The 21,327-nt window shown below is 32.3% G+C and overlaps 2 protein-coding genes across 4 annotated transcripts in view; one reads left to right on the top strand and one right to left on the bottom strand.

Moving 5' to 3' along the window:
* Positions 1-1,945: 1,945 nt before the first annotated feature.
* LOC147065559 (uncharacterized) lies at positions 1,946-9,448 on the top strand. The gene is made up of 4 exons (XM_085957022.1): positions 1,946-2,446; positions 3,724-3,852; positions 6,046-6,177; positions 9,365-9,448. The coding sequence occupies exons 1-4, from the start codon at positions 1,946-1,948 to the stop codon at positions 9,446-9,448; spliced, it is 846 nt and encodes a 281-aa protein (XP_085813148.1).
* Positions 9,449-14,589: 5,141 nt separating this feature from the next.
* The window catches only part of Tsp5D (Tetraspanin 5D), a 73,546-nt gene continuing 66,808 nt past the window's right edge, over positions 14,590-21,327 (bottom strand). For all 3 annotated transcript variants that reach the window (XM_085957087.1, XM_085957085.1, XM_085957086.1), the window contains 2 exons: positions 18,100-18,252; positions 14,590-17,222 (listed from right to left, as the gene is read on the bottom strand). In XM_085957087.1, coding sequence (XP_085813213.1) covers positions 18,160-18,252 — 93 coding nt within the window. In that variant the 3' untranslated portion in view covers positions 14,590-17,222; positions 18,100-18,159. The remainder of the gene's footprint in view (positions 17,223-18,099; positions 18,253-21,327) is intronic.

Below are 21,327 nucleotides of genomic sequence, written 5' to 3'. Positions count from 1 at the left end.
GTTTATTTGCCCACAGGTTAACATACCTATATAAGTAGTCAACTTAACCCTAATGACTTTGTTACGACTAGGTATCTGATATATCTTTATGGCGCCAATTATAACTTTGAACTTTGATTCTATTTGTAAAATTCGAAAAAAAAACAAGTCGAATTCTTCTTAATATCCCTTACTTAATATTATTATGATACACTGTTGATAGTCCGCGACTTCGTCCCCGTGAAATCAAAATCAAACATAAAAAAGTAGTCGTAGTAGTAGATATACAGAATGCAGAAATGGACTGATTTGATTTTTTTTCCAAATCAACGAGGTGGACAACGGTTGGATCTAGTCACGCACCCCTTTACCTAAACGTTTTATTTTTTATGAATGTCAGCGCATGTATACACATACGTAACTACCACACTCTAATAACCTCGTGAAATCGACAACAGTAGGATGTAGACGCGCGTCCCTATACCTCCGCCTCACCTTGCCACTTACCGAAAATTGTTGCAAGTGCGTTATTTCCGAGATGTTTAACCTTTTAAGATAGGTACCTATCTTGATGAAACTCTATTAATTATTAAATTGACACTTATAATGTAGTCTATTTGCTGTACCAGTTCATCAAAATTGGTCCAGTAGTTTTTTTTAATTATAACGGAACTAATGATGTTGAACGGAACAGACAGACAAAAATTAAATAAAAACTTAGGTAGGTAATTATAATGGAAATAGTGAAAACACTGCTCAAAAGTCAAAAATATTATAATATCGAGTGAAACCGTTTAAGTTAAGTTTATATTATATTTTTGATTTAGTGACATCACATTTTATACACCCCCTTTCCTTAACCCCTCCGTCAGAAATCGTCTCATTTTATTAACCCCCCTCCCCTTAAGTAATATTCGTTCGGCCTATAACTCTGTTTAGCGATATGCCATGATGAAACGAAACATGCTAGCTCGCTATAAACCCCCGTCTCATATCCAATGAATATTATCGCGCAACCATTGTTCACCGATGTTCAAAACTTCCATACCACACAGTGATGTCAACCGTACTATAATTATACTGCCCTTCTAAGGAAGAAGGCAGTAACTGACTCTCATACACTTACGAGATAAATTACATAATGTGTTTTTTCTCAAACTTTAGTACTGTGCATTAATAAAATACGGTGGTTATTTTTATTAGTATGTTGTTAAAATACAAACAAAGTAATAATAAACATACAGTAACTGCAATGAATGGGTGCAATTACTGCCTTTTTGCTAAAAAAGTATTTTATTTTAGAAGATGTCTATTTTTCACTAAGGATTTTAACGGTATTTTATTGATAATACTGATTTTAAAGTGAACAGAATATAATTATAGCTTTCAAAATTACCTAACGGATGACATTCATAACTCAATTTCACAAATTTTGCGAGTTACTGCCTTATTCCTTAGAAGGGCAGTATAGTATTTGTACTATAATTTTAGCCCGCGTACTATGTACGATATAAAAGTCCAAAAATACGATCTATAATTTTAAATGTATGGGAAAAAAGTAGGCAATAGATAAAATATAGGACGAAAGATATTAGCGAGACCGAACAAAAAGCTCTCGTAATTTCTTTACATTTAAAATGTCTAAAAAAAGGTGATATTAATTACTTTACATCTGAATTGTGTCTAAAAAAATAGACGTTAATTATATTACATCTGAATTGTGTCTAAAAAAGGTCTCGTTAACCACTTTACGTGAAATTTTTTGAAAATGCAGAAAAGTGTTGGTCATTGAACGCGTAGGTACCATATGTTTGCCGAAATAGTATAACTTGGGAGGTTCTGTACTATTATAATAATTCCACTTTGAAAATACGACATCACTGATACTACAGTTCCATGTTGTTTCTTTTCATGCATTTAACTATTTAATTATTGTATTTATCTTACAGATAAAAGTCATCCCAAAATGTTGCCATCAGTGGTGTCCCTGTTATTTGCTGCGTTCGGATGTATTACCGCCGCTCCATTGGATGCTCCAATAAAAATAAACCTTCCACTGGCATCCCATAGCCAAGTAGTAAACGTAGCGACTGACAAACTGGCGAATTTACGATCTGCAGCTATCGAAAATGCCATGGCGGTCAACCAACTTGTCAGCACGAATCTCGCTAATGTGGGAAGCACTTTAGACACGGGATATAACACCATCAGCGACAGTTTGAGCAGTAAATACTCAGCCGTGAGTCAGACACTCAACTCAGGTATTACAGCAGCCGGTGATATCTTCAACGAGAACCTGGCCGTGGCAGGAAATTTGGTGACTCGCCAGCTCGATTCTGTGGGTAAATTGGCAACGCAAGGTCTGACGATCGTCCAAGGAGCCGTATATGACGTTCCAGACGGCGGGGCCGTAAAACCGGGACCCAATGTTGCTAAAACAATCGCTACTAAAACAGAAATACTCCTTGTAAGTAAATATTTGTCTCATATTTCATAATTTACATGAGATGTGATACCTAGTTTATTTTAAAGTTAACTATAGTATCCCGTTCAACTCAATCTTGACTAGAGTTGGGTATCGGGAATTTCCCGACGAGAATTCTCGAGATTTTTTCGAGATTATCCATCCCGAATCTCGAGAATTAAAATTTTAAACGTTTCGGGAAATCCCGGATCTCGAGAATCTTTTCTCGGGATTTCTTTATTATCATATTAATTGAAAAAACGATTTTCTATATAAAAAAAAGTGGACAGAAAACACAAAACGTTCAAAGACTGATCGGGGAATTTTACACAATTAAGCCAACGTCGAATCAAAATGAGCGCTTTTTTTGGAACATCGGGGAATTTTGTGTCTCAAAAGCGTACGCGATTGTCAGACGCAGCGATTGACAGTCTGTGTTCTTTGAAATTCCATTTTAATGAGTAATGTTTTGAATTATTTTTGTTTTCCTACTTCTATTTTGTTTGTCTTCTAACATAAATAAAAAAATCATATTTTTTTGGAATTTGTCTAGTTTTACGCTGATTTTAAGATTTTTACAGGTTTTTTTTAATTTCCCGATATCTCGAGATTTCTCGAGAATTCTTTTCTGTAAATCCGAAATCTCTCTTGGGAAAAACCCAACTCTAACCTTGACTCAGTCCAATGTCCATCACAGACCTCCGGGCGCAACACACGCGCATTACACACTCGTGCAGAAAAGTCCAAATTAGTATATTTTTTATCAAAGTGTCAATACGTATTTAGACACAGTCAAAGCGTATTATTTTGTGTACATATTCTTCAATATCATAACGAGTAAATAATAGTCTTTTTCGATAAGCTTTCAAATCTATGCGTTTGTACTATTGTCCAGGTACAGAATAGGTATATAAGCCTTATAATATGACAATAAGTAAATGCCATATATTTAGGTAGGTATAATAATTAAGGAAATATTCAAAAATTAAATTATCAATATTACACACATTTTTGGTCGTAGCCCGTAGGTAACCAATACTATTCAAAACGAAACCGACCATCATCGGATTGATATTTTATGTTTCCTGAAAATGCAAAAAAAATTGTGTGGAAGTTTCAGATTTGAAAATCGAGTACATACCAATCTTCAACTGACATAATATCAACCTTGCTAATCTAAAAAACAATTATTATCAGTACCTACCTATTCATACAATGCAATATTATACATTTTGATATTAATATGAAGAACTGTTTTCTGTTTTAATATGTATTTCTAGCCTTCTAATGGATTATTCGCTGAGCAACCAAGAAAATTCGAGACTGCAATCTTAGAACAAGAAGGCCTTGGAAGTAAATCATTGACATTCAAAGAAAACATCGGAGCTTTCTTTGCGGGAATACTGCAGGTAATTTCTCCTAGATATATTTATAAAATATGTTTCACACTATTACGTCATCACCGTTGATGTCTCCATTTTTCCTAATCCTTATGGTAATCTCATCAACCTTTGGACTACCTTTATATCTATTGGAACGATCCAATTATCTGCTCTTCGTGTGATATGACATATTCTCTTAACTTCGGGATAATGACGCATGAAATTACATAACAAAATTAGTAATATTACATTATACGAGGGTGGGTCAATAAGTCCTTAGAAAAGCCGACAGGTGGCGCGACTAGTACTGTAAGCGGTTTGTTTTCATGCAGCGGCACTACCGATTCAGTATGCTGCGAAGTTTCAATCAGATTGGTCGGGTTGTTGTGTGTTTCTCGTACATTTAAAAAAAAAATTGCTTGTGGAAAATGGAAAAATGGAAAATGGAGAAAATTGAGTTTAGAGCTGTTATTAAACATTTTAATATAAAAGGGTTAACAGCAAAGGAAATAAAAAATGAGTTGGATTTAGTTCACGGCATATCTGCTCCTTCACTTGCAACTATTTATAACTGGTTAAATGAATTTAAACGTGGTCGTACATCAACAAAGGATGAACCACGCTCAGGACGTCCTGTAGAGGTGACTACACCAGAAATGATCAATAAAATCCACGATATGGTGTTAAGTGACCGAAGATTAAAGTTGAGTGAGATAATTGAGGTTACAGGGATCTCAAAAGGTAGCGTCATTTCTATTTTACATGACAAATTGGGCATGAAAAATATTTCTGCAAGATGGGTGCCGCGTTTGCTCACAGTCGACAATAAACGCAATATGGTGGTGGCCTCTAAAGCCCTGTTGTCACTCATGCAACGCAATCCGGATGAATTTTTTCGTCGCTTTGTGACTGTAGATGAAACATGGATACACCACTATACTCCCGAGACGAAAGAACAGTCAAAGCAGTGGATTGCGAAGGCAAACCATGTCCAAAACCGTAAAATCAGCTGGTAAGGTTATGGCTACTGTATTTTGGGATGCACGTGAAATTATTTTCGTTGACTATTTGGAAAAAGGAAAAAAAATAACAGGGGATTATTATGCATCTTTATTGGACCAGCTAAAAAACAAAATTGAAGAAAAACGGCCTCATTTAAACAGGAAAAAAATCCTCTTTCATCAGGACAATGCCCGTGTTCACACATGTTTACGATCAATGGCTAAAATTGAAGAATTGAAGTTCAAATTGGTCGACCACCCACCGTATTCGCCAGATTTAGCCCCCAGTGACTTTTTCCTTTTCCCAAACTTAAAAAAATGGCTAAGTGGACAACGTTTTTTTTCAAATGAAGAAGTCATCGATCGGACAAATGCTTATTTTGAGGACCTTCCGAAAACGTATTTTTCTGACGGTTTAAAAAATATTGAGAAACGTCTAACCAAGTGTATTGAGCTCCAAGGAGATTATGTTGAGAAATAAAAAAAAAATACAAAAATAAAAACTGTTTTAATGCTTTTTTCTCAGGAATTATTGACCCACCCTCGTATTATGAAGGATTAATACTCATTCTGATCCACGTGTCACGAATGTTCGCGATACCCACCCTAAGGGAAAATCTAAACGAGCAGGTAAAGCACCGTGGTTCACCTGTTACCGACCGTGCCATCAAACAGAACCATTGGTTTATAATAAGGCTGTTTAAATGAACGTTTTTTCCGATCGCAGAAGGAGTCGTTTTGTCAACGGGCAGCGGTTGGAACGCCTCGGGAGGCGATAGCGAGCGGTTGTTTCGCTGCACCGGTTGTAAAATGCGTGACCAGTCATAGTGGTTGTGTTCTGCGCCTAGTTTAGCCACGTTATGACAGTCACTTGTAGTTTAAAAGGTTTGAAGGCAAACGGCAGACGGTAACCCACGGCATTTGATATGCTCATGTCGAATTTCCCTAAATCCTGTTGCAAGAAACAGGGAAATTTAGCACAAAACCACTTTAACTTGTTATATCATGCGATCTTCATTCCTCCAGACTTGGATAGGATAGGATATAGGATTCGTTGAATAATTAGCTTCAGATGACGTACTGATATGTCGTATGATATAATATTTATAAAAAGATACTGCATATAAATATTGAAACGTGTTTTTCTCAAAACCGTTGTTTAGCACTAACGACCCTATTCTAACTGCTCAATTTAAATGATATTACCATCTCATTTCAGCCAAAACCAATCTTAGATACAATTACAGAAGAGGAAAAATATGGAAATACAGGTGATCGATTCGCACCTATATCGAAAGCTATTATCGGTGGAACCGAAAGCTTCAGCAGCTTTATTACCAACGCAATCAATGTAAGAAAATATTTAATTTATATTAATTTAAACATACGTATATTATATTAATATAGTCCTTATAATAGAGCCAGACTCTCGTACCCACGCCATTTTTTTTAAATAACTAAGGTACAAGTTACAGAAATACATAAAGTACATAATATTAATACTATCGACCGAAGGTACTTGATGGAATTTAAATTCTAATGGATTTAAGTTTTGTACTATTCCATTTGAGTGGTTTTTTGCGACCCGGGTTTCGCCTTTAGGCATCTTCAGGCACTGCGTACACTCAGCAAAAGGCAAACACACATTGACGACGAACACTATTAACTCTAACGTATATAACAAATCAATACAATAAAGTAGGTAAAATTATTATCACCTACCTATCAAGGATCCCATAAAATAATATAATCAAACATAATGATAATATAATCAAACAAATTATGAATAGTTGAAGTGTTTGCAAAAAACCCTCTACCTAATCAATACTCCATAAGCGCATAATAAATCATCAAAACCTAATAATAGATCATTAGTAATTATAAACAATAAAAATATTACAATCAAGAGGTGTAAAATCGTCCATTCTGGGATCAATGGTAACTACATTCTGGAATTAATGGAGTTAACTAATGAGATATATCTGTGATATCATTGATATCATATCAGCAGCGCTCGAAATGGAAAAGTTTACGAACCGGAGCGCTCGAAAATTTTCTGAGGATATTAACGTGGTTATCAAATTTTATAGGTATTTTATAAACATAAATGTGTCGCTAGACTTCAAAGTCAGCCAAGTCCACCTGTAGGTATTTTTTTATTTTTTTTGTGAATTGCTGAAGAACTACTACTTTCTAACATTTCTGCATTATAGGAATGTGGAACATATTAATTTTAAATATTCTGTACTCGAAATAATATAAACCTTCACCCTGTTGACTGTGTACTTGAGAAAACAAAAAGCTGTTTTTCTCCTATTCATCTATTATGGACTTGGCTGATTTTGAAATCTAGCGACACAAATGTGCTGGATTTTTGTTATATGGCATATCTAGCTCAGACGGTCAAAATATTTTAACCACGAGACGGAGCGATAACTTTACAGATTCCACGAACCGGAACGGCGCTCCGGTGCGCTCCGGTGCGCTCCGGTCCATTTCGAGCCATGCATATCAGTATTTAAAAGTTATTAGTTAAACAATTAATATTCAAATATAACCGAACGACTCAAATGATACAAATGGTACAAAACTTAAATCCATTAGAATAAAGTGCATAAGTTTATTTTATTAACAATTTAAAGATAGCGCTTGAAATTGACTGGCTTATACCTATTACACATTATTATTTAGGATGATAATATATCTTAATAATATTCCCGAACCAAAGTCTTTTCTTAGAGGTCCACTATAGCGAAAATTACGAAAAAGAATTGAATACACATTATAATATCATAATAAAGGAATGATGCTTTTCATTTTAAATTTTTCTATTTTCATCCCTGGAATAATATTATTCATAATACATGTAATTATTTATGCCGATCGTTGACAATTTGGTTTGCTTTATGATTTGTTTCATTGTTTACATTTTTTTCACTCATACTACTGATGTCAAAAATAATAAACTAAATTTATGCTTTGTATTAATTCATTTTTACCGAATACACATTTTTAATTAAGTGAAACTTCTTCGTGGGCGTTTGGATTGAAACAGCGTATTGGAAATGCATCTAGGCGTACGCGTAAAATTGCGTCAATATGCAATAATTATTAATAGTGAGTCTGTAGACGCATGAGTAAAATCACGTAGCATTTATTTATGACTGTATTATAGGGTATCAATAGAGAGTATGTACAATACTTTTATGGTTGAGTAACAGACGTAACAGTTAGAGTTGGGTATTTCCCGAGAAAATCTCAATCTCGAGATTCGGGATTTCCTGAAATGATGAAATTTTGTATTCTCGAGATATCGGTAAATTTAAAAAACCCTGTAAAAATCCTAAAATCAGTGTAAAACAGAAAAATTCCAAAAAAAATTGTTTTTTTTAATTTATATAAGACAAACAAAATAGAAGTAGGAAAACAAAAATAATTCAAAACATTCCTTATTAAAATGGAATTTCAAAAAACACAGACTGTCAATCGCTGCGTCTGACAATCGCGTACGCTTTTAAGACACAAAATTCCTTGATGTTGCAAAAATTGCGCTCATTTTGAGTCGACGTTGGCTTAATTGTGTTAAATGCCCCGATCAGTCTTTGAACGTGTTGTGTTTTCTGTCCAATTTTTTCATATAGAAAATCATTTTTAAAAATCCCGAATCCCGAGAAAAGATTCTCGAGATCCGGGTTTTCCCGAAATGTTAAAAATTTCAATTCTCGAGATTCAGGATGGAAAATCTCGAAGAATTCTCGAGAATTCCCATCGGGAAATTCCCGAAACCCAACTCTAGTAACAGTGGGATTGTTTTAGAAGACGCGAAGCGAAGCCTTTTATTGTAATTTATTCTGAATACGTTTAATTTTAAACGCAATTATAATACCTACCAGTATATCACTAATATCAAATCGACATCCTAGTTATATAGGGAAACAACTAAAAATGTCAAGGTTTTGAGTTAATAATGTCATTCAATTTAGAAAGGTCTTCTCTTTAAAATTCAAAAAAAAAAATAATCATTTTTTTTTCAACGAATCATAAAATCGAATACTTAGCCCTTTCCAGGATTAATCATTAATTCGATAAACGGGAATGTTTGGGTTGATTATTTGTTAAACTGTACAATTTGATTATGCATTGATAAGTTCATTTTGAATTAAATGAAAGATAGACACAATATTTATTTAAAAAATGCGAATTTGTGCAAAAATTTCCAACGCTATCTTGGAACACGGACTTTTGAGTTGTTTCCTAAGGTATTGAACTACTATCGATATAATATTATATACAATCATAATATTCAGGTACATACGCTGCATATTCATTTCAGTCATCACAAATTTATCATTTTTGAAAGGAGACATTTGTGAATTCGTGATATTATATAATTTATATTTAATTAATGACGTGTGTTTTAATTAATTCCACTAATATTATTCAGATGTATGAAGAAGTTTCACTTATACACATTTTATAAAACGGTTCAACATTATATCATTTATGCATTTACCATTACATGTTTCATAATTTTTCAGATTCCATTTGATGCATTTAAAGAAATAACCAGATCTGCTTCATCAAAACTAAACAATTTGGGGGGTCGCCTCATTGGTCTTTGATTTTCATAAACTTAATAATAATGATTGTTATTTGTACCGATTTCACATACGGAATTAATTATTATTAATTGGAAAGCCAAATAAATAGACTAATATCTCTGTTTTGTTAAGTGTGATGTTAAGAAGTATCAAAATAATTTTCATATGTGTTGTGCTCCTCGCGGTTGTGATGAAAATCATATAAAAATATTTTATTAAGTTAGTAGGTACCCATTGGTAACTAATCTTGTTTTCTTTTCATTTATTTCAGTGGTTTCTCATAACCAGAATCATTTCATCAAATACACATATTATTTATAATGTTAGTTGTGTAAAGGATTCTTGGTTATGGATTGCAATTTTTAAATGTTTTTCTCTCTAACAGTGGGAGAAAGTCTATTCCCACCCTTTGTTAAATACGTAGGACGTTGATTATATTGTTTACCTCAGTATGAAAGAGTAAAATGAGTTTATACAAGCCCAACCATAATGGGAGATGTATTATTACCTGCACGCATAATTTCAGCTCAGTAGGATTCTGACATTAAATTCAACAATGTGGCAAGCAGACCCTCGTGTAAGGCTACTAAAAATTTCTCGATTTGTAATACTGTGCAATGATAAAACGCCTTCCCAAGGATAGAGGAAGCTGTAACCGATTCATGAATGCATGATGGTATTTTATGGAAAGTCTGCTTCTTAAAAAAACATGACGATATGTAGAAGCAATATACGAAAAAATGTGCAAGAAGCTTAAAGGTTTAATTTTAGTAGACAGACAACTAAAAGACTAAACGTGTCTCGAATAACTGAAGAATTGTGTATTTAGCAGGTACAGTTTGTGAAATATTTGGCATGTCCAAGGCTAGTGCAAAATATGTCCAGTGAATGCTGAAACCATTTCAGAAGGGCACTAAGCGCAAATGGAGCTGCAGGATGAGTGTTCGGTATTTTTTTTCATCATGTGGTAACTAGAAAGGAGTCATGAATATATTATTTATAGACGTCGTGAGTCCAAAATGTTGTAGGTATATGCAATTGAAATACAAGATTTCCCACACCCCTAAAATATTCGAGGTAGAAAATTTTGATTGCAAGTTTAGGACTGTAGTCTTCTGGGATAAGGAAACACTTTTGCTGCTTAAGATCATGTCACACAAGATAACCATAGATATGCTACTGCACTGACTATTTTTCGGGAGGGTTCACTTCGAGCATTCTGCTCCTTCACAACAACTCGTCGGTGTACCTGCATATAAAGGCGCAAGCTGTCATCCGAGGATGTTGATGTTAGATTTCAGCACGAAAACCACTCATCCTATTATGATGTTATGATGTTGTTCTGACTGCCACGGACTATTTTCTATTTCCTATGAAAAAAAAATCATCCAAGACAGTGCTTGATAATGAAGTCAGGGAGATGGTGTGGGCCTGATTTTTAGAACACCTTATTGAAAAGTTTTATAATCGTTGCATCTGATGAAGCATCGTTGCAGGAGTTGAATTATATTAGAAATAATACATAAATTGTTTTATTCTGAAGTAGATAATATAATGAACGTGCCTACCTTCTAGCTCTAGGATATCTGAGGCTACAATTTTATAGGAATCTAATATGTTATAAAACAGTAGGTACCCATATTAAAATTATTTTTACCAATATATTATAATAAATAGTAATAATAATCATACTACTGTTTTATCCGATTTTTTAATTTTTTTAAAAGTGTTTTAATTGTTAAAAATCATATTTTAGGATCAATTTATTTACAACAACCTTTTATACAATAAATTATTAGGTAGGTACCTATATTAAAACATTTAAGAGAATATTTTAACCACTTGTGGATATTATTTTATCAAAAAAGGTTAGGATATTCACAATATCAAACCTACTAGGTATATATATCTATCATGAGTGGTTAAAACTTTCTTTAAATGTTTTATTTATATTTTTATACATACCACTACATTCATTGTACTAATAAAATATTGTAAAACTATAGTGGGTATTATTATATACCTACCTTTATACATTGTATAATATGATTCAAATGCATTTTACTACAGACCAAACTACACTGGTAGATTCTCACGTCGATTGTCCGCTACGATTGTCCCAGATCATTAAATATCACTTTGGATCGTCCACTGAAGTCGTGGATGAAATAGAAAAATTTCTATTTTTCTTGCATAACTCAATCGATGATCAGTGACAGATTCAATTATTGTCATTGATCATTGGAGTCGTGAGTGAAATATATGATATATTCTATTCTGAGTGAACGATCCAAAGTGTCATTTTATGACCGAGGACAATTGTGGCAGACGATCGGTGTGAGTATCTGCTAGTGTAATTTGGCCTTAACGGTGAAGCTTTTCAAAAATAAAACTGCTTAAAACTCACTGTAAAAATTTATATGTACTAAGTATTGACTTTATTTAGTGACCATGGTGAACAGATAAGGTATGTAATCTAAATTATATATATTTAAAGTTGGTTACTCAAATTATGAGATTTGGTCCAACAAATGAAATGATAAGAAAAGGGTTGTTATTGATTTTTTTTTTAACTTGGGTCACCTATGGGATAAACAGTCCAAAAAAACTTACAAACTTTAGAGTACCTTGTATGTCGACAATCCTTAAACAATGGATTTGGTTGACTTTTGTTGACTGACGTACAAAGGTCCTGATGATTTCCCTAAGAGGATTTTTTTAAGTTTCCAAATATATTAACCCCCCCCCCCACCCCTCTCATAGTGACGGTTTTATTTTAAATAGTGTTTTCATACTTTCAAAATGGGGGCACCGCATTTGCTTGAGCCGGCACGGCACTGTGTATGGCTAGTAATAAGCTCCGTTTGAAATTTGAAGGAAGAGACCTACACAATGCTTTTGAGCCATTGAAGGCATGATATAGTACAGTATATTAATGCACATAAGCTATGTATGTAGAAATAGTATTTAAAAGAGGCTAATTATCCAAACAATATTAAATTTATAGTTTGTTTTATCTACATATTATTCAAACGAAACTATTATTAATAGTCCTGTATTATTTTGCTACCTCTTAAATATTTTTTTATTTTGTTTATATATTAAAATCATTTATAACCTTTAATTATATTCAATAAAGAATTTAATTTTAATTAATCAGTCTCCCCGGCGATTCTAATTTGTTGCAAGGAGAAAATATATTTTTGAATTGTAATCGGTTTATCACAAATGTCTGTAGATTTGGACTCGCTTCAATATACATTGCCATTAATTTTATCAACCAGTTTACGTTTTTTCTATCTACAACATCTCATGATACATTTTATACATTATTTACATGTACATATTTTTAAAATTCATTCAATTCCACACTAATAAATCTCACTTACAATATAATATAAGAGTTCGGGTATTTTTTCGTATACTCATTATATTGAAAAATCAAACATTACATGACGCATTAACTCTCATAAACCACCGGCTACATGGTAAGTACATAATATTATTTCAAATTAGAATTTTTTTATTACTTCCAAAAGTTTTCAATGATAATATTTAATATGACTTATGATTATTACAATAGTAATTTTTGACAGTATTCATATTGTTGTACCAACATACAAAAAAAAATTGCTACTTTCATAATATAATATTTTTCATTGAGTCATTAAACAGTACACCTACCTGTAATAATCATGTAAACATCTTGTGTTCTTTTCAGTATGTATAATTTTGCTAGGTATCCTGTTTCAGAACATTAATTTAAGAAAATGTATCGCAAGCTTGTACCATTAAAATTATTTTACTGGAATCATTTGGACATAATATATATAATTATTATTATTTAAATATCTACTTCTCAACAATAGAAGATTATAATCTGTACCTCACAGCCATTGTGTCTTAATTTTCTTTCTAAAGATTCAAATCTCTCAGACCCGATTGACGTTTTGAGTATATTCATAACAGAAACCTGATTTTCCTAAAATCAATAGTCCTTTTTGAAGGTATTCTTTTTGGACTTGAGATATACCTACTAGCTCTCAGGTACAAATTAATTAAAAATAATTTGCATTTCACCGTCTGACCGTACACAAGATATATTGTTTTATCAACCTAGTGTTAATAAAGGCTATTTTGTGTACCAGACAGCTACAAAAACCCTGGAATTCATTCTAAATGTTGCCATAAATATATTTTATTCTTTTACATAATTATAATATTTTATTTCGGTAACCATCTGTATTTCAATATACATAAAATACCAATCATATTTTGTTCCCTATTGATTTCCATTTTGAGAAAAAAATATCTATAATATCTTCATTGTATAATAAGACGTACCTAGGTATGTAAAAAAATATATTTTAATGTTGTTAATTCTTGGTAGAACACCTATTATAGTTTTTAGTTATTTTTATAAAAAAATGCATAAAATCTATTACAGAATAACAGAAGGCGGACAACAGTACTTGCCAGATAGCACACAAAGGAACTAAATGGGAAATAATCTATGAAATAAATATTTTAAAACTTTTAGATGAGTTGTAGTTGGATATTGAAAAGATTTTTTTGAAAATTAAATTGAAATTTAGTATTATAGGTATAGTACTACCAAAGTAACTTTATGAACACCTGAACAACTTTTATATGTGGTGAATATGGGGTATGTAGATATATTTTATAAATTATCATGAACTTAGTAAACAATATCAAGCCTTCACAAGTTTAATCATTGTTGAGGTCCAAAATATGGTACATTTGAATGTGTCAGTACTTACGTCATCTCTACAATGTATTTTTGAATTTGGAAAAAATGTTCCAACAATATTGAAGAATTTGAGATAAAACAGTATCAACGGTTTATATTTTGGTTAAAACTTAGTTGCCATCTATGAGAATCACTTCTAAGCTATGTATCTGTTTTGCTGTTATGTGACTATGTTATCTTTTCATTAATTTAATAAATATCGTAATTGTCCATAAGGTGTTAACCACAAATTGGTGGTAGGTGAAATGTCAGATCAACCAAATTTGTATAGGATTCCTATGACTGATTTGAACGAACATGGTTTATTGAATTTTAGTTGGATTCAAACGGGTTCAAATAATCTTTTCCTGGTAATATCATATGCAATGGAATTGGTTCAATAAAAACATCATTGTATGTTTATTTAATATATTTAATATGTCTCTGTAAATATTGTTTTCCTTCATATCATAAACACAACAATTTGCAGGAAGGTATTCCCTAAAATACCTACGTACAGATATTATTACAAAAATATAGTGTTTACATTTTCTTTGTTTATAAATAGTATTGTCTACCATAGATAGAAACTCATTATTTATGGTATGTACAATAATAATTTGTAAATGAATAATATAGCATGTAAAGATTTATCATGTTTTGTTAATAAATATTTATATAAATTTATTATCATAGTTTTATTACCTCATTGTCAATTTTCTTCTGCTACGATTTAACCCTTGTAGAAATTCTTAAACTATCAAACATACGAAAACAAAAAGTAAAAGTATATTTTACCTACTATTATTTTATATTGGAAAAATAATCAGTGGTTTTTATGCATAATAATATTGTTATGTTATATGAAATTAGTAAGTGTATGTAACATAATATATCAATATGCTAAATTCAACAACTTACACTAGTTTTAATGAATAATATATATATTTTTAAAGCTTTCTATTGATATGAGAGACTTCAAGTAAAATTAATATATTGTTATTCATAAAAAGTAGGATGATATTAAATGATTTAAACATGACCAAGGGCGGATTTATGCTTGAAGCGGCCCTGAGTTAATACATATTAATTAGCACCCATTATAACATTTCAGGATATTGTAACACTATATCAGGTGAATTTATTCGATTTCAACCATTGGTGTTTCGCAAATAAATTTTATTTAGTGACAATATGAGTAATGAATGATCGTTCATATTGGCTATATAATTATTCCAGGTATAACTACTGATAACGTTTCTAAGTAATTTTATTTGAATGTTTTGAAATAGACTCCCATCTTCTAGAATTTAGTACACTTGCGCATTCTTATGCCGCAAGGCTTTATAACCTATTTCAAATTATTTGTCAGATTTGGGGCCCCTGGGCAGCTCCTTTAGCCCTGTAGTAAATCCGTCCCTGAACATGACACTTAATTTTATCATAAATATAAATCTAAAAGTATTTTAAAAAATATTTTTGATGATTGCTGATTTCCTGCTGACCAGGACATTCTTTTTTATAAGTGTACGGTATAGTAAGTGATGCCATCTTGTGAAAACTGTGAGCAATCGTATACTGAGTAATGAGGACAAACGCTTATGGCAGATACTGGGTGGCACAATTTCATTAAAGATAATAAGAAGAGTGAGCGTATCGTAGTAGAATATCCCATCACATCAAATCTGAAGTAACGTTCAATCTGGCTAGGCAATGTCCTATAGATCATAAAGAAAGTCTTAAGGTATCTAGTTTATTCTTTAAATCAACCTGACGGGCTGTTAAATACTATCTAGAGACAGTGTTTCTTGAATTGTATCAAACGTTTGTTTCATCATAACAAATATAACAATATGTATGTTAACAATATTAGGTTTTTGAATAAAAATCATTACAGCATAGCTCTATTACTATATTTAAACACAAAATTTCATACGGGGCCACCAAACATACTATTAAACTCAATAAAACTGATTTATATACAAAAAAAAGATATATTTTTTTTACTAAAAGTTTAATGGTTTAATTTTTACTGTAGCTTGAAGTCAATCATTGGTTTGGGCCCCCACATACCTTATTCCGCCTCTGTCTATAGAGTGTTACCGCATGACACTGGCGTGAATTTTAATTTTCGGAATTATCATAGTGTCCATATGATTCATTTCATGAGAAAAAATATAAAATCAGTTTTGAAAAATCAAAGAGTTTCATCCAATGATTATGTATATATTTAAGTCTGGTCGAACATACAAAATCATCTCGACTGGGACACGGTCATAAATCGAAATGCCAAGCAGCATCTGCACATGGGTCGATGCAACATTTTGCTATTTTACCTGAGGCTCATGTCGAATGAAATTCGTTAAATGCCAAAAATGCTGTGCGGCAGTACATCATCACATTCGACGTATCGCATTCGAGACGAGATTGTATGTGCGACGGAGGCATAACAATGATATATATTATGACATAGGTCTAATGTTATATTATTATTGGTCTCAGAAAAAATAATATTAATTATATTAATTAATTGGTGTTTTTCTTATCTAACATGAATACAACATAATAATATAGCATTAAAAACAATATTACATTTCTATCACATAATATCATGGAATAATATTTTGATGGCGTTCAATCAGTTTTAATTATATACATACACATTATATAATTTTATGAAGTCATTATATAAAAAAATAGATATTATGAGAACTCATGTAATGTGAAAAATGATAATCGGTTTTCATTAAAAGGAGATATGACTTTAATAACCAAATATGAATAAAATTATTGACTTATAAAGAACACATAATAATATAATGTACCTAAAAAATAAAAGATTCATGTCGTAGGTGACACCTTTTGAAATAAATGCAAAGGTGATTTATTTATATATTAATATGAATTGTATTATAATAATGTTTGACCCGGGAGCTGCTTTGGTGAATAATGAGGATTAATTTTTGATGATACGATTACAAAGAAAATAATTTATTATTCAGCCCGAAGTTGCCCATGGAGACAGTTTCACACAGATGTCACTAACTGAAAACAAATAAAAATTAATATTATAATTTGCTCCACTTAGCTATATTAATTTATGCATTTATATCCAATTAGCATCAAAGTTTTGCCTTAAATCGGTTCTATTCCTTCAGTGAGTTTTCTTGCTCTATGAGGCCGTAATCGACAGGCCGCACATACAAATTTCGCAAGTTATCTCGTCCAACTTGAAATTCAAATTATTATCCACTGTCGATTGATTTGCATAATCTAAAAAATTAAGCACACAGTGCCATCTATTTGAATAATTATGATTTTTTTTTTTGATTTGTTCAATCCTTAGACATGAGCCTCCACATAGTAGAGGTTTATATTAACAGATTGTTGTTTTTATGACAAATGAGTGTTAGCCATTTGCTCAACGTATTAGGTCCATATTCTGACTGCAAACACACATTAAAAAACAATATGTATATTTGCCAGACCCAGTATTCGAACCTGGGACCCACGACATTATAAGCTGACGCGTTAGCCGTTATTATGAAATTATGAAATACTAAGCCAAAAATTATCGGTATCAGAAAACAAAAATGTGTTTAACTTAAACTATTCTTTAATTTTTATCGAATTGAGCTATGGTCACAATAGTGTATATGTTTTAAGTTTATCAGTGATTCCAAAAATATTTATTTTTCTTTTTCATGTTTTTAAATTGATCAACATATTGACTTATATGCTTCATATTCTGCCACAAGATGTCTCAAGTATAAATATACAGTAGCTGATACCACATACTTTATCTTGCCTTACAAACTGATACATTGAGGTGATTGCATAAAATTGGTACAGACCTTCATCAAAATTATTTTGTAAGAATATACACAGGTAGTTTACTGTTGATGAAAAAGTATTATAATACCTTGTTATTTTAGTCTGTGGGTGTGGAAGTGTATGTCTCGTATAGTGGCTTTTGCTCCAGTCAGGACGCAGGTTTGTACGATTGATAGGTTCTGGAGCCTCTGTGATTTCTCACCGTACAGAATAGCACCATTGATGATATCAGGCCAAATAGCTGAAAAATCAACAAAACACAAATTGATGGCATTTATAACTGATGGTTTAAAGTGTTTAAACTTTACAATGCTTCCTATTAATTGCTTACAAGTTTATTATGATCATCAAAATTGAAACCAACGTCTTTCTTTCCATGTCAAAGACTTGTAAAAAATCACCATATGATTACTTTAGATATAGGTATAAATATATCAACATACTATTTACCAATGTTGAATAATCTTTGTGGACTTTATAATCCGTCTGTGAAAAATTGGAGGGAAACAGTTAGTGTGTCTGTTTTAAAAATCATAAAAAGGTATTTTATAATCCACATGGCTAACTTCTGACTGATGTTCTTCTAAAGTACTTTAAATTCCACACAAAACAAAACATAAAATCAATTTTTGTTCAAATTTCCATAGGTATTAAGGCTATACCTCAGTTGAGGCACGGTCTAAAAAGATCGTGGCTAGGCAATGCGCGGATTGCGGGTCGCGGGTGCAAATGACGCTTGCCGAACGAAATATAATCTGTCATATAAATCCAACATGCGTCCATTTACTGTTTTGTTTATTGATCTATTAGTAACAATAATAATATATTCATTGACATGTTTTCTTTTTCAAGTAAACGGATAACGTTTTTAGTCATCTTCACACGATTTAAGAATTAATACCCCCGTCGCCATCACGAAACAAATTGATGTGTTCCCAGCTCGACGTTCTCTCTCCGAATGCCAGCAAGTCCAAAATTCCGTCGCGCCTATAGTTGAAAATTATTTGCCGTTTCACTAATGTATCGTCTTAACTAAAAATATAATTAATCTAATTTGAAACCAAAGCATGAGAATTTCTAATGTTCTCTCCTCCATTTTCCCACTTTCTGAACTCTCGTAAAAATAAATTGTTACAACTACCATATTGTGAATAGACTCGTATTTACACTTGAAGAGGCCCTGGGCTTAAAACGTATCAGGGACCCCAAAAGAATGTAACAGATCAATACATATTTAAAAAAAATGATTCTCAAGATTTCTTTATGGGTTTTTTCGATTTGCTATTCGGGCTGATGGGCCCCTACTAATTCACAATCAGGGCAAGATTTACCATAGGGCTAAGGGGGCTATAGCTCAGCGCCCTTAAAAACCAGGAAGTTTTAATTCTTAGTAACATTGAATATTCCCAAATGTTGGATTCGCTGAAGTAAAAAAAAGTGTAATACCATTTTCACTCGTAAGGGGCGGAGCATATGGGCCTCCACAGAGGGACGTTATATTAACAGACGTTTTTACAAAGAATGGAATTCGCCCAAACCATTAGGTCTTTGCATTGGATCAAAGATTAAAAACAACATGTATTTTGTTCGCCCAGCAGCATTCACAAAAATCAGTATTTTACTCTTATGTCAATAATAAAAAAATATATCAATCAAATAATAAGTTATTCACGTAGGTACAAAAAATAACAGTTTAAAAATTCATATTTTTTAATAATCTGTTTTTTTGGTTTGGCCCCTAATATGTGCCCATTGTCCATTATCATATTATTATGAGATCTTAGATATTAGAGTGTCTGGATGGTGAAACAATCCAGAATGTGAGCAAATACCAGCAGCTGTCTAACAGAATAATGAAGTACCCAACACAACAGCTGATGATAAATGGCGTGTGGGAAAACTATTATTATTTCGTTATTTTGTGAGTCTGGCAGTAGTTGAAACACTGTTAGGAATTACGTATCCAATTAATCAAACCTAATTGATTCAACTGGACCAAACACAATTTTAATTAAATATGACTTCATGCAACTGTTTAGGTAGATACCATAATATTATATCTGTAAAATACAGTCATGGGTACATGTGAAAAAAGAGTTCCAAAATTACTGGTAATTCGATACTGTCAGTATTTAATCTTACAAGTTAGTGTACCTAAATGGCAGTGGCGGAGGGTGGAGGTAGGATGTCAAGATCTGACATAAATAGAGCACATGAAACTTTGTTAGTCGTACATGTTTGTTTTCATTGAACTAGGATTTTTGGTTAGTTTTTAAAAATCAATGTAATGCTGCCTAAACCTAGTTTTGGTGTACTTTGGGCGATCCGACAAAATTGTGCACACTTTTTCATTCATACTTATTTGTTTTCGTTGAGTTAGGAATACATATTATTAAACATGTTGTTGGTTAATTTGTTTAAATTCACATCAGTTGAGGCACGGTCTAAAAAGATCGTTGCTAGGCGATGCGTGGATTGCGGGTCGCGGGTGCAAATGACGCCTGTCAAACGAAATATTATTTGTCATATAAATCCAACATACGTCCATTTTATGTTCTGTTTATTGCTCTATTAGTAACAATAATAATATATTCATTGACATATTTTCTTTTTAAAGTAAATGGGTAACGTTTTTAGTCATCTTTACACGATTTAAGAACTAATTGGCCCGTCGCCATCACGAAGCAAAGTGACGTGTTTCTAGCTCGACGTTCTCTCACTGAATGCGAGCGAGTCCAAAATTTCGTCGCGCCTACTGTTGAAAATTATTTGCCGTTTCACTGATACGTCACCTTAACCCCTGCCTAAACCAAAAAATATTATTCAATCTGTAAAAAATCTAAAATTATGTATGATTTAATGACATAATTTTAGATATTTTATATATAGACGAGTATTTTTTGACTATTATCTCTTATGGCTTGGTTTTCGCATAGTTTAATTGAATTTTAAAAACTAACTAACACCATCTGTAAATTAATTGTAGCCTTAGTTGAATGAAAACAAATACGTATGACTGACAAAGTTTAGTGTGCACACTATTGCATGCCCTAGCCCTGAGGGCGAGGTCGCTCTCACTCCTGACATCAGCCAGGGTTATGAGCATGATCAAAAGTTTGCTGGTGAAAGTTTATCCACTACATATTATAACCATACCACATAAGTGCGAAGTTTGATAGTTTTGACAGAAAATATGACGTATTAGAGCGAAGCCGAGCGAGAGAAAACGATATAATAGGCTTCACGTAAGAGCAGTCGGAAATAATAACGGTGACAATAATTAAATTTATCCTATGTAATTCGTGCGCAGTAGAAG

Source organism: Rhyacophila brunnea, unplaced genomic scaffold (assembly GCF_057557595.1).
Source record: "Rhyacophila brunnea isolate RB1 unplaced genomic scaffold, BYU_Rbru_1.0 scaffold_6, whole genome shotgun sequence".
NCBI classification, from domain to species: Eukaryota; Metazoa; Arthropoda; class Insecta; order Trichoptera; family Rhyacophilidae; genus Rhyacophila; species Rhyacophila brunnea.
The sequence above is the reverse complement of the archived record's forward strand: the minus strand, read 5'-3'. Positions and strand labels throughout refer to the sequence as shown.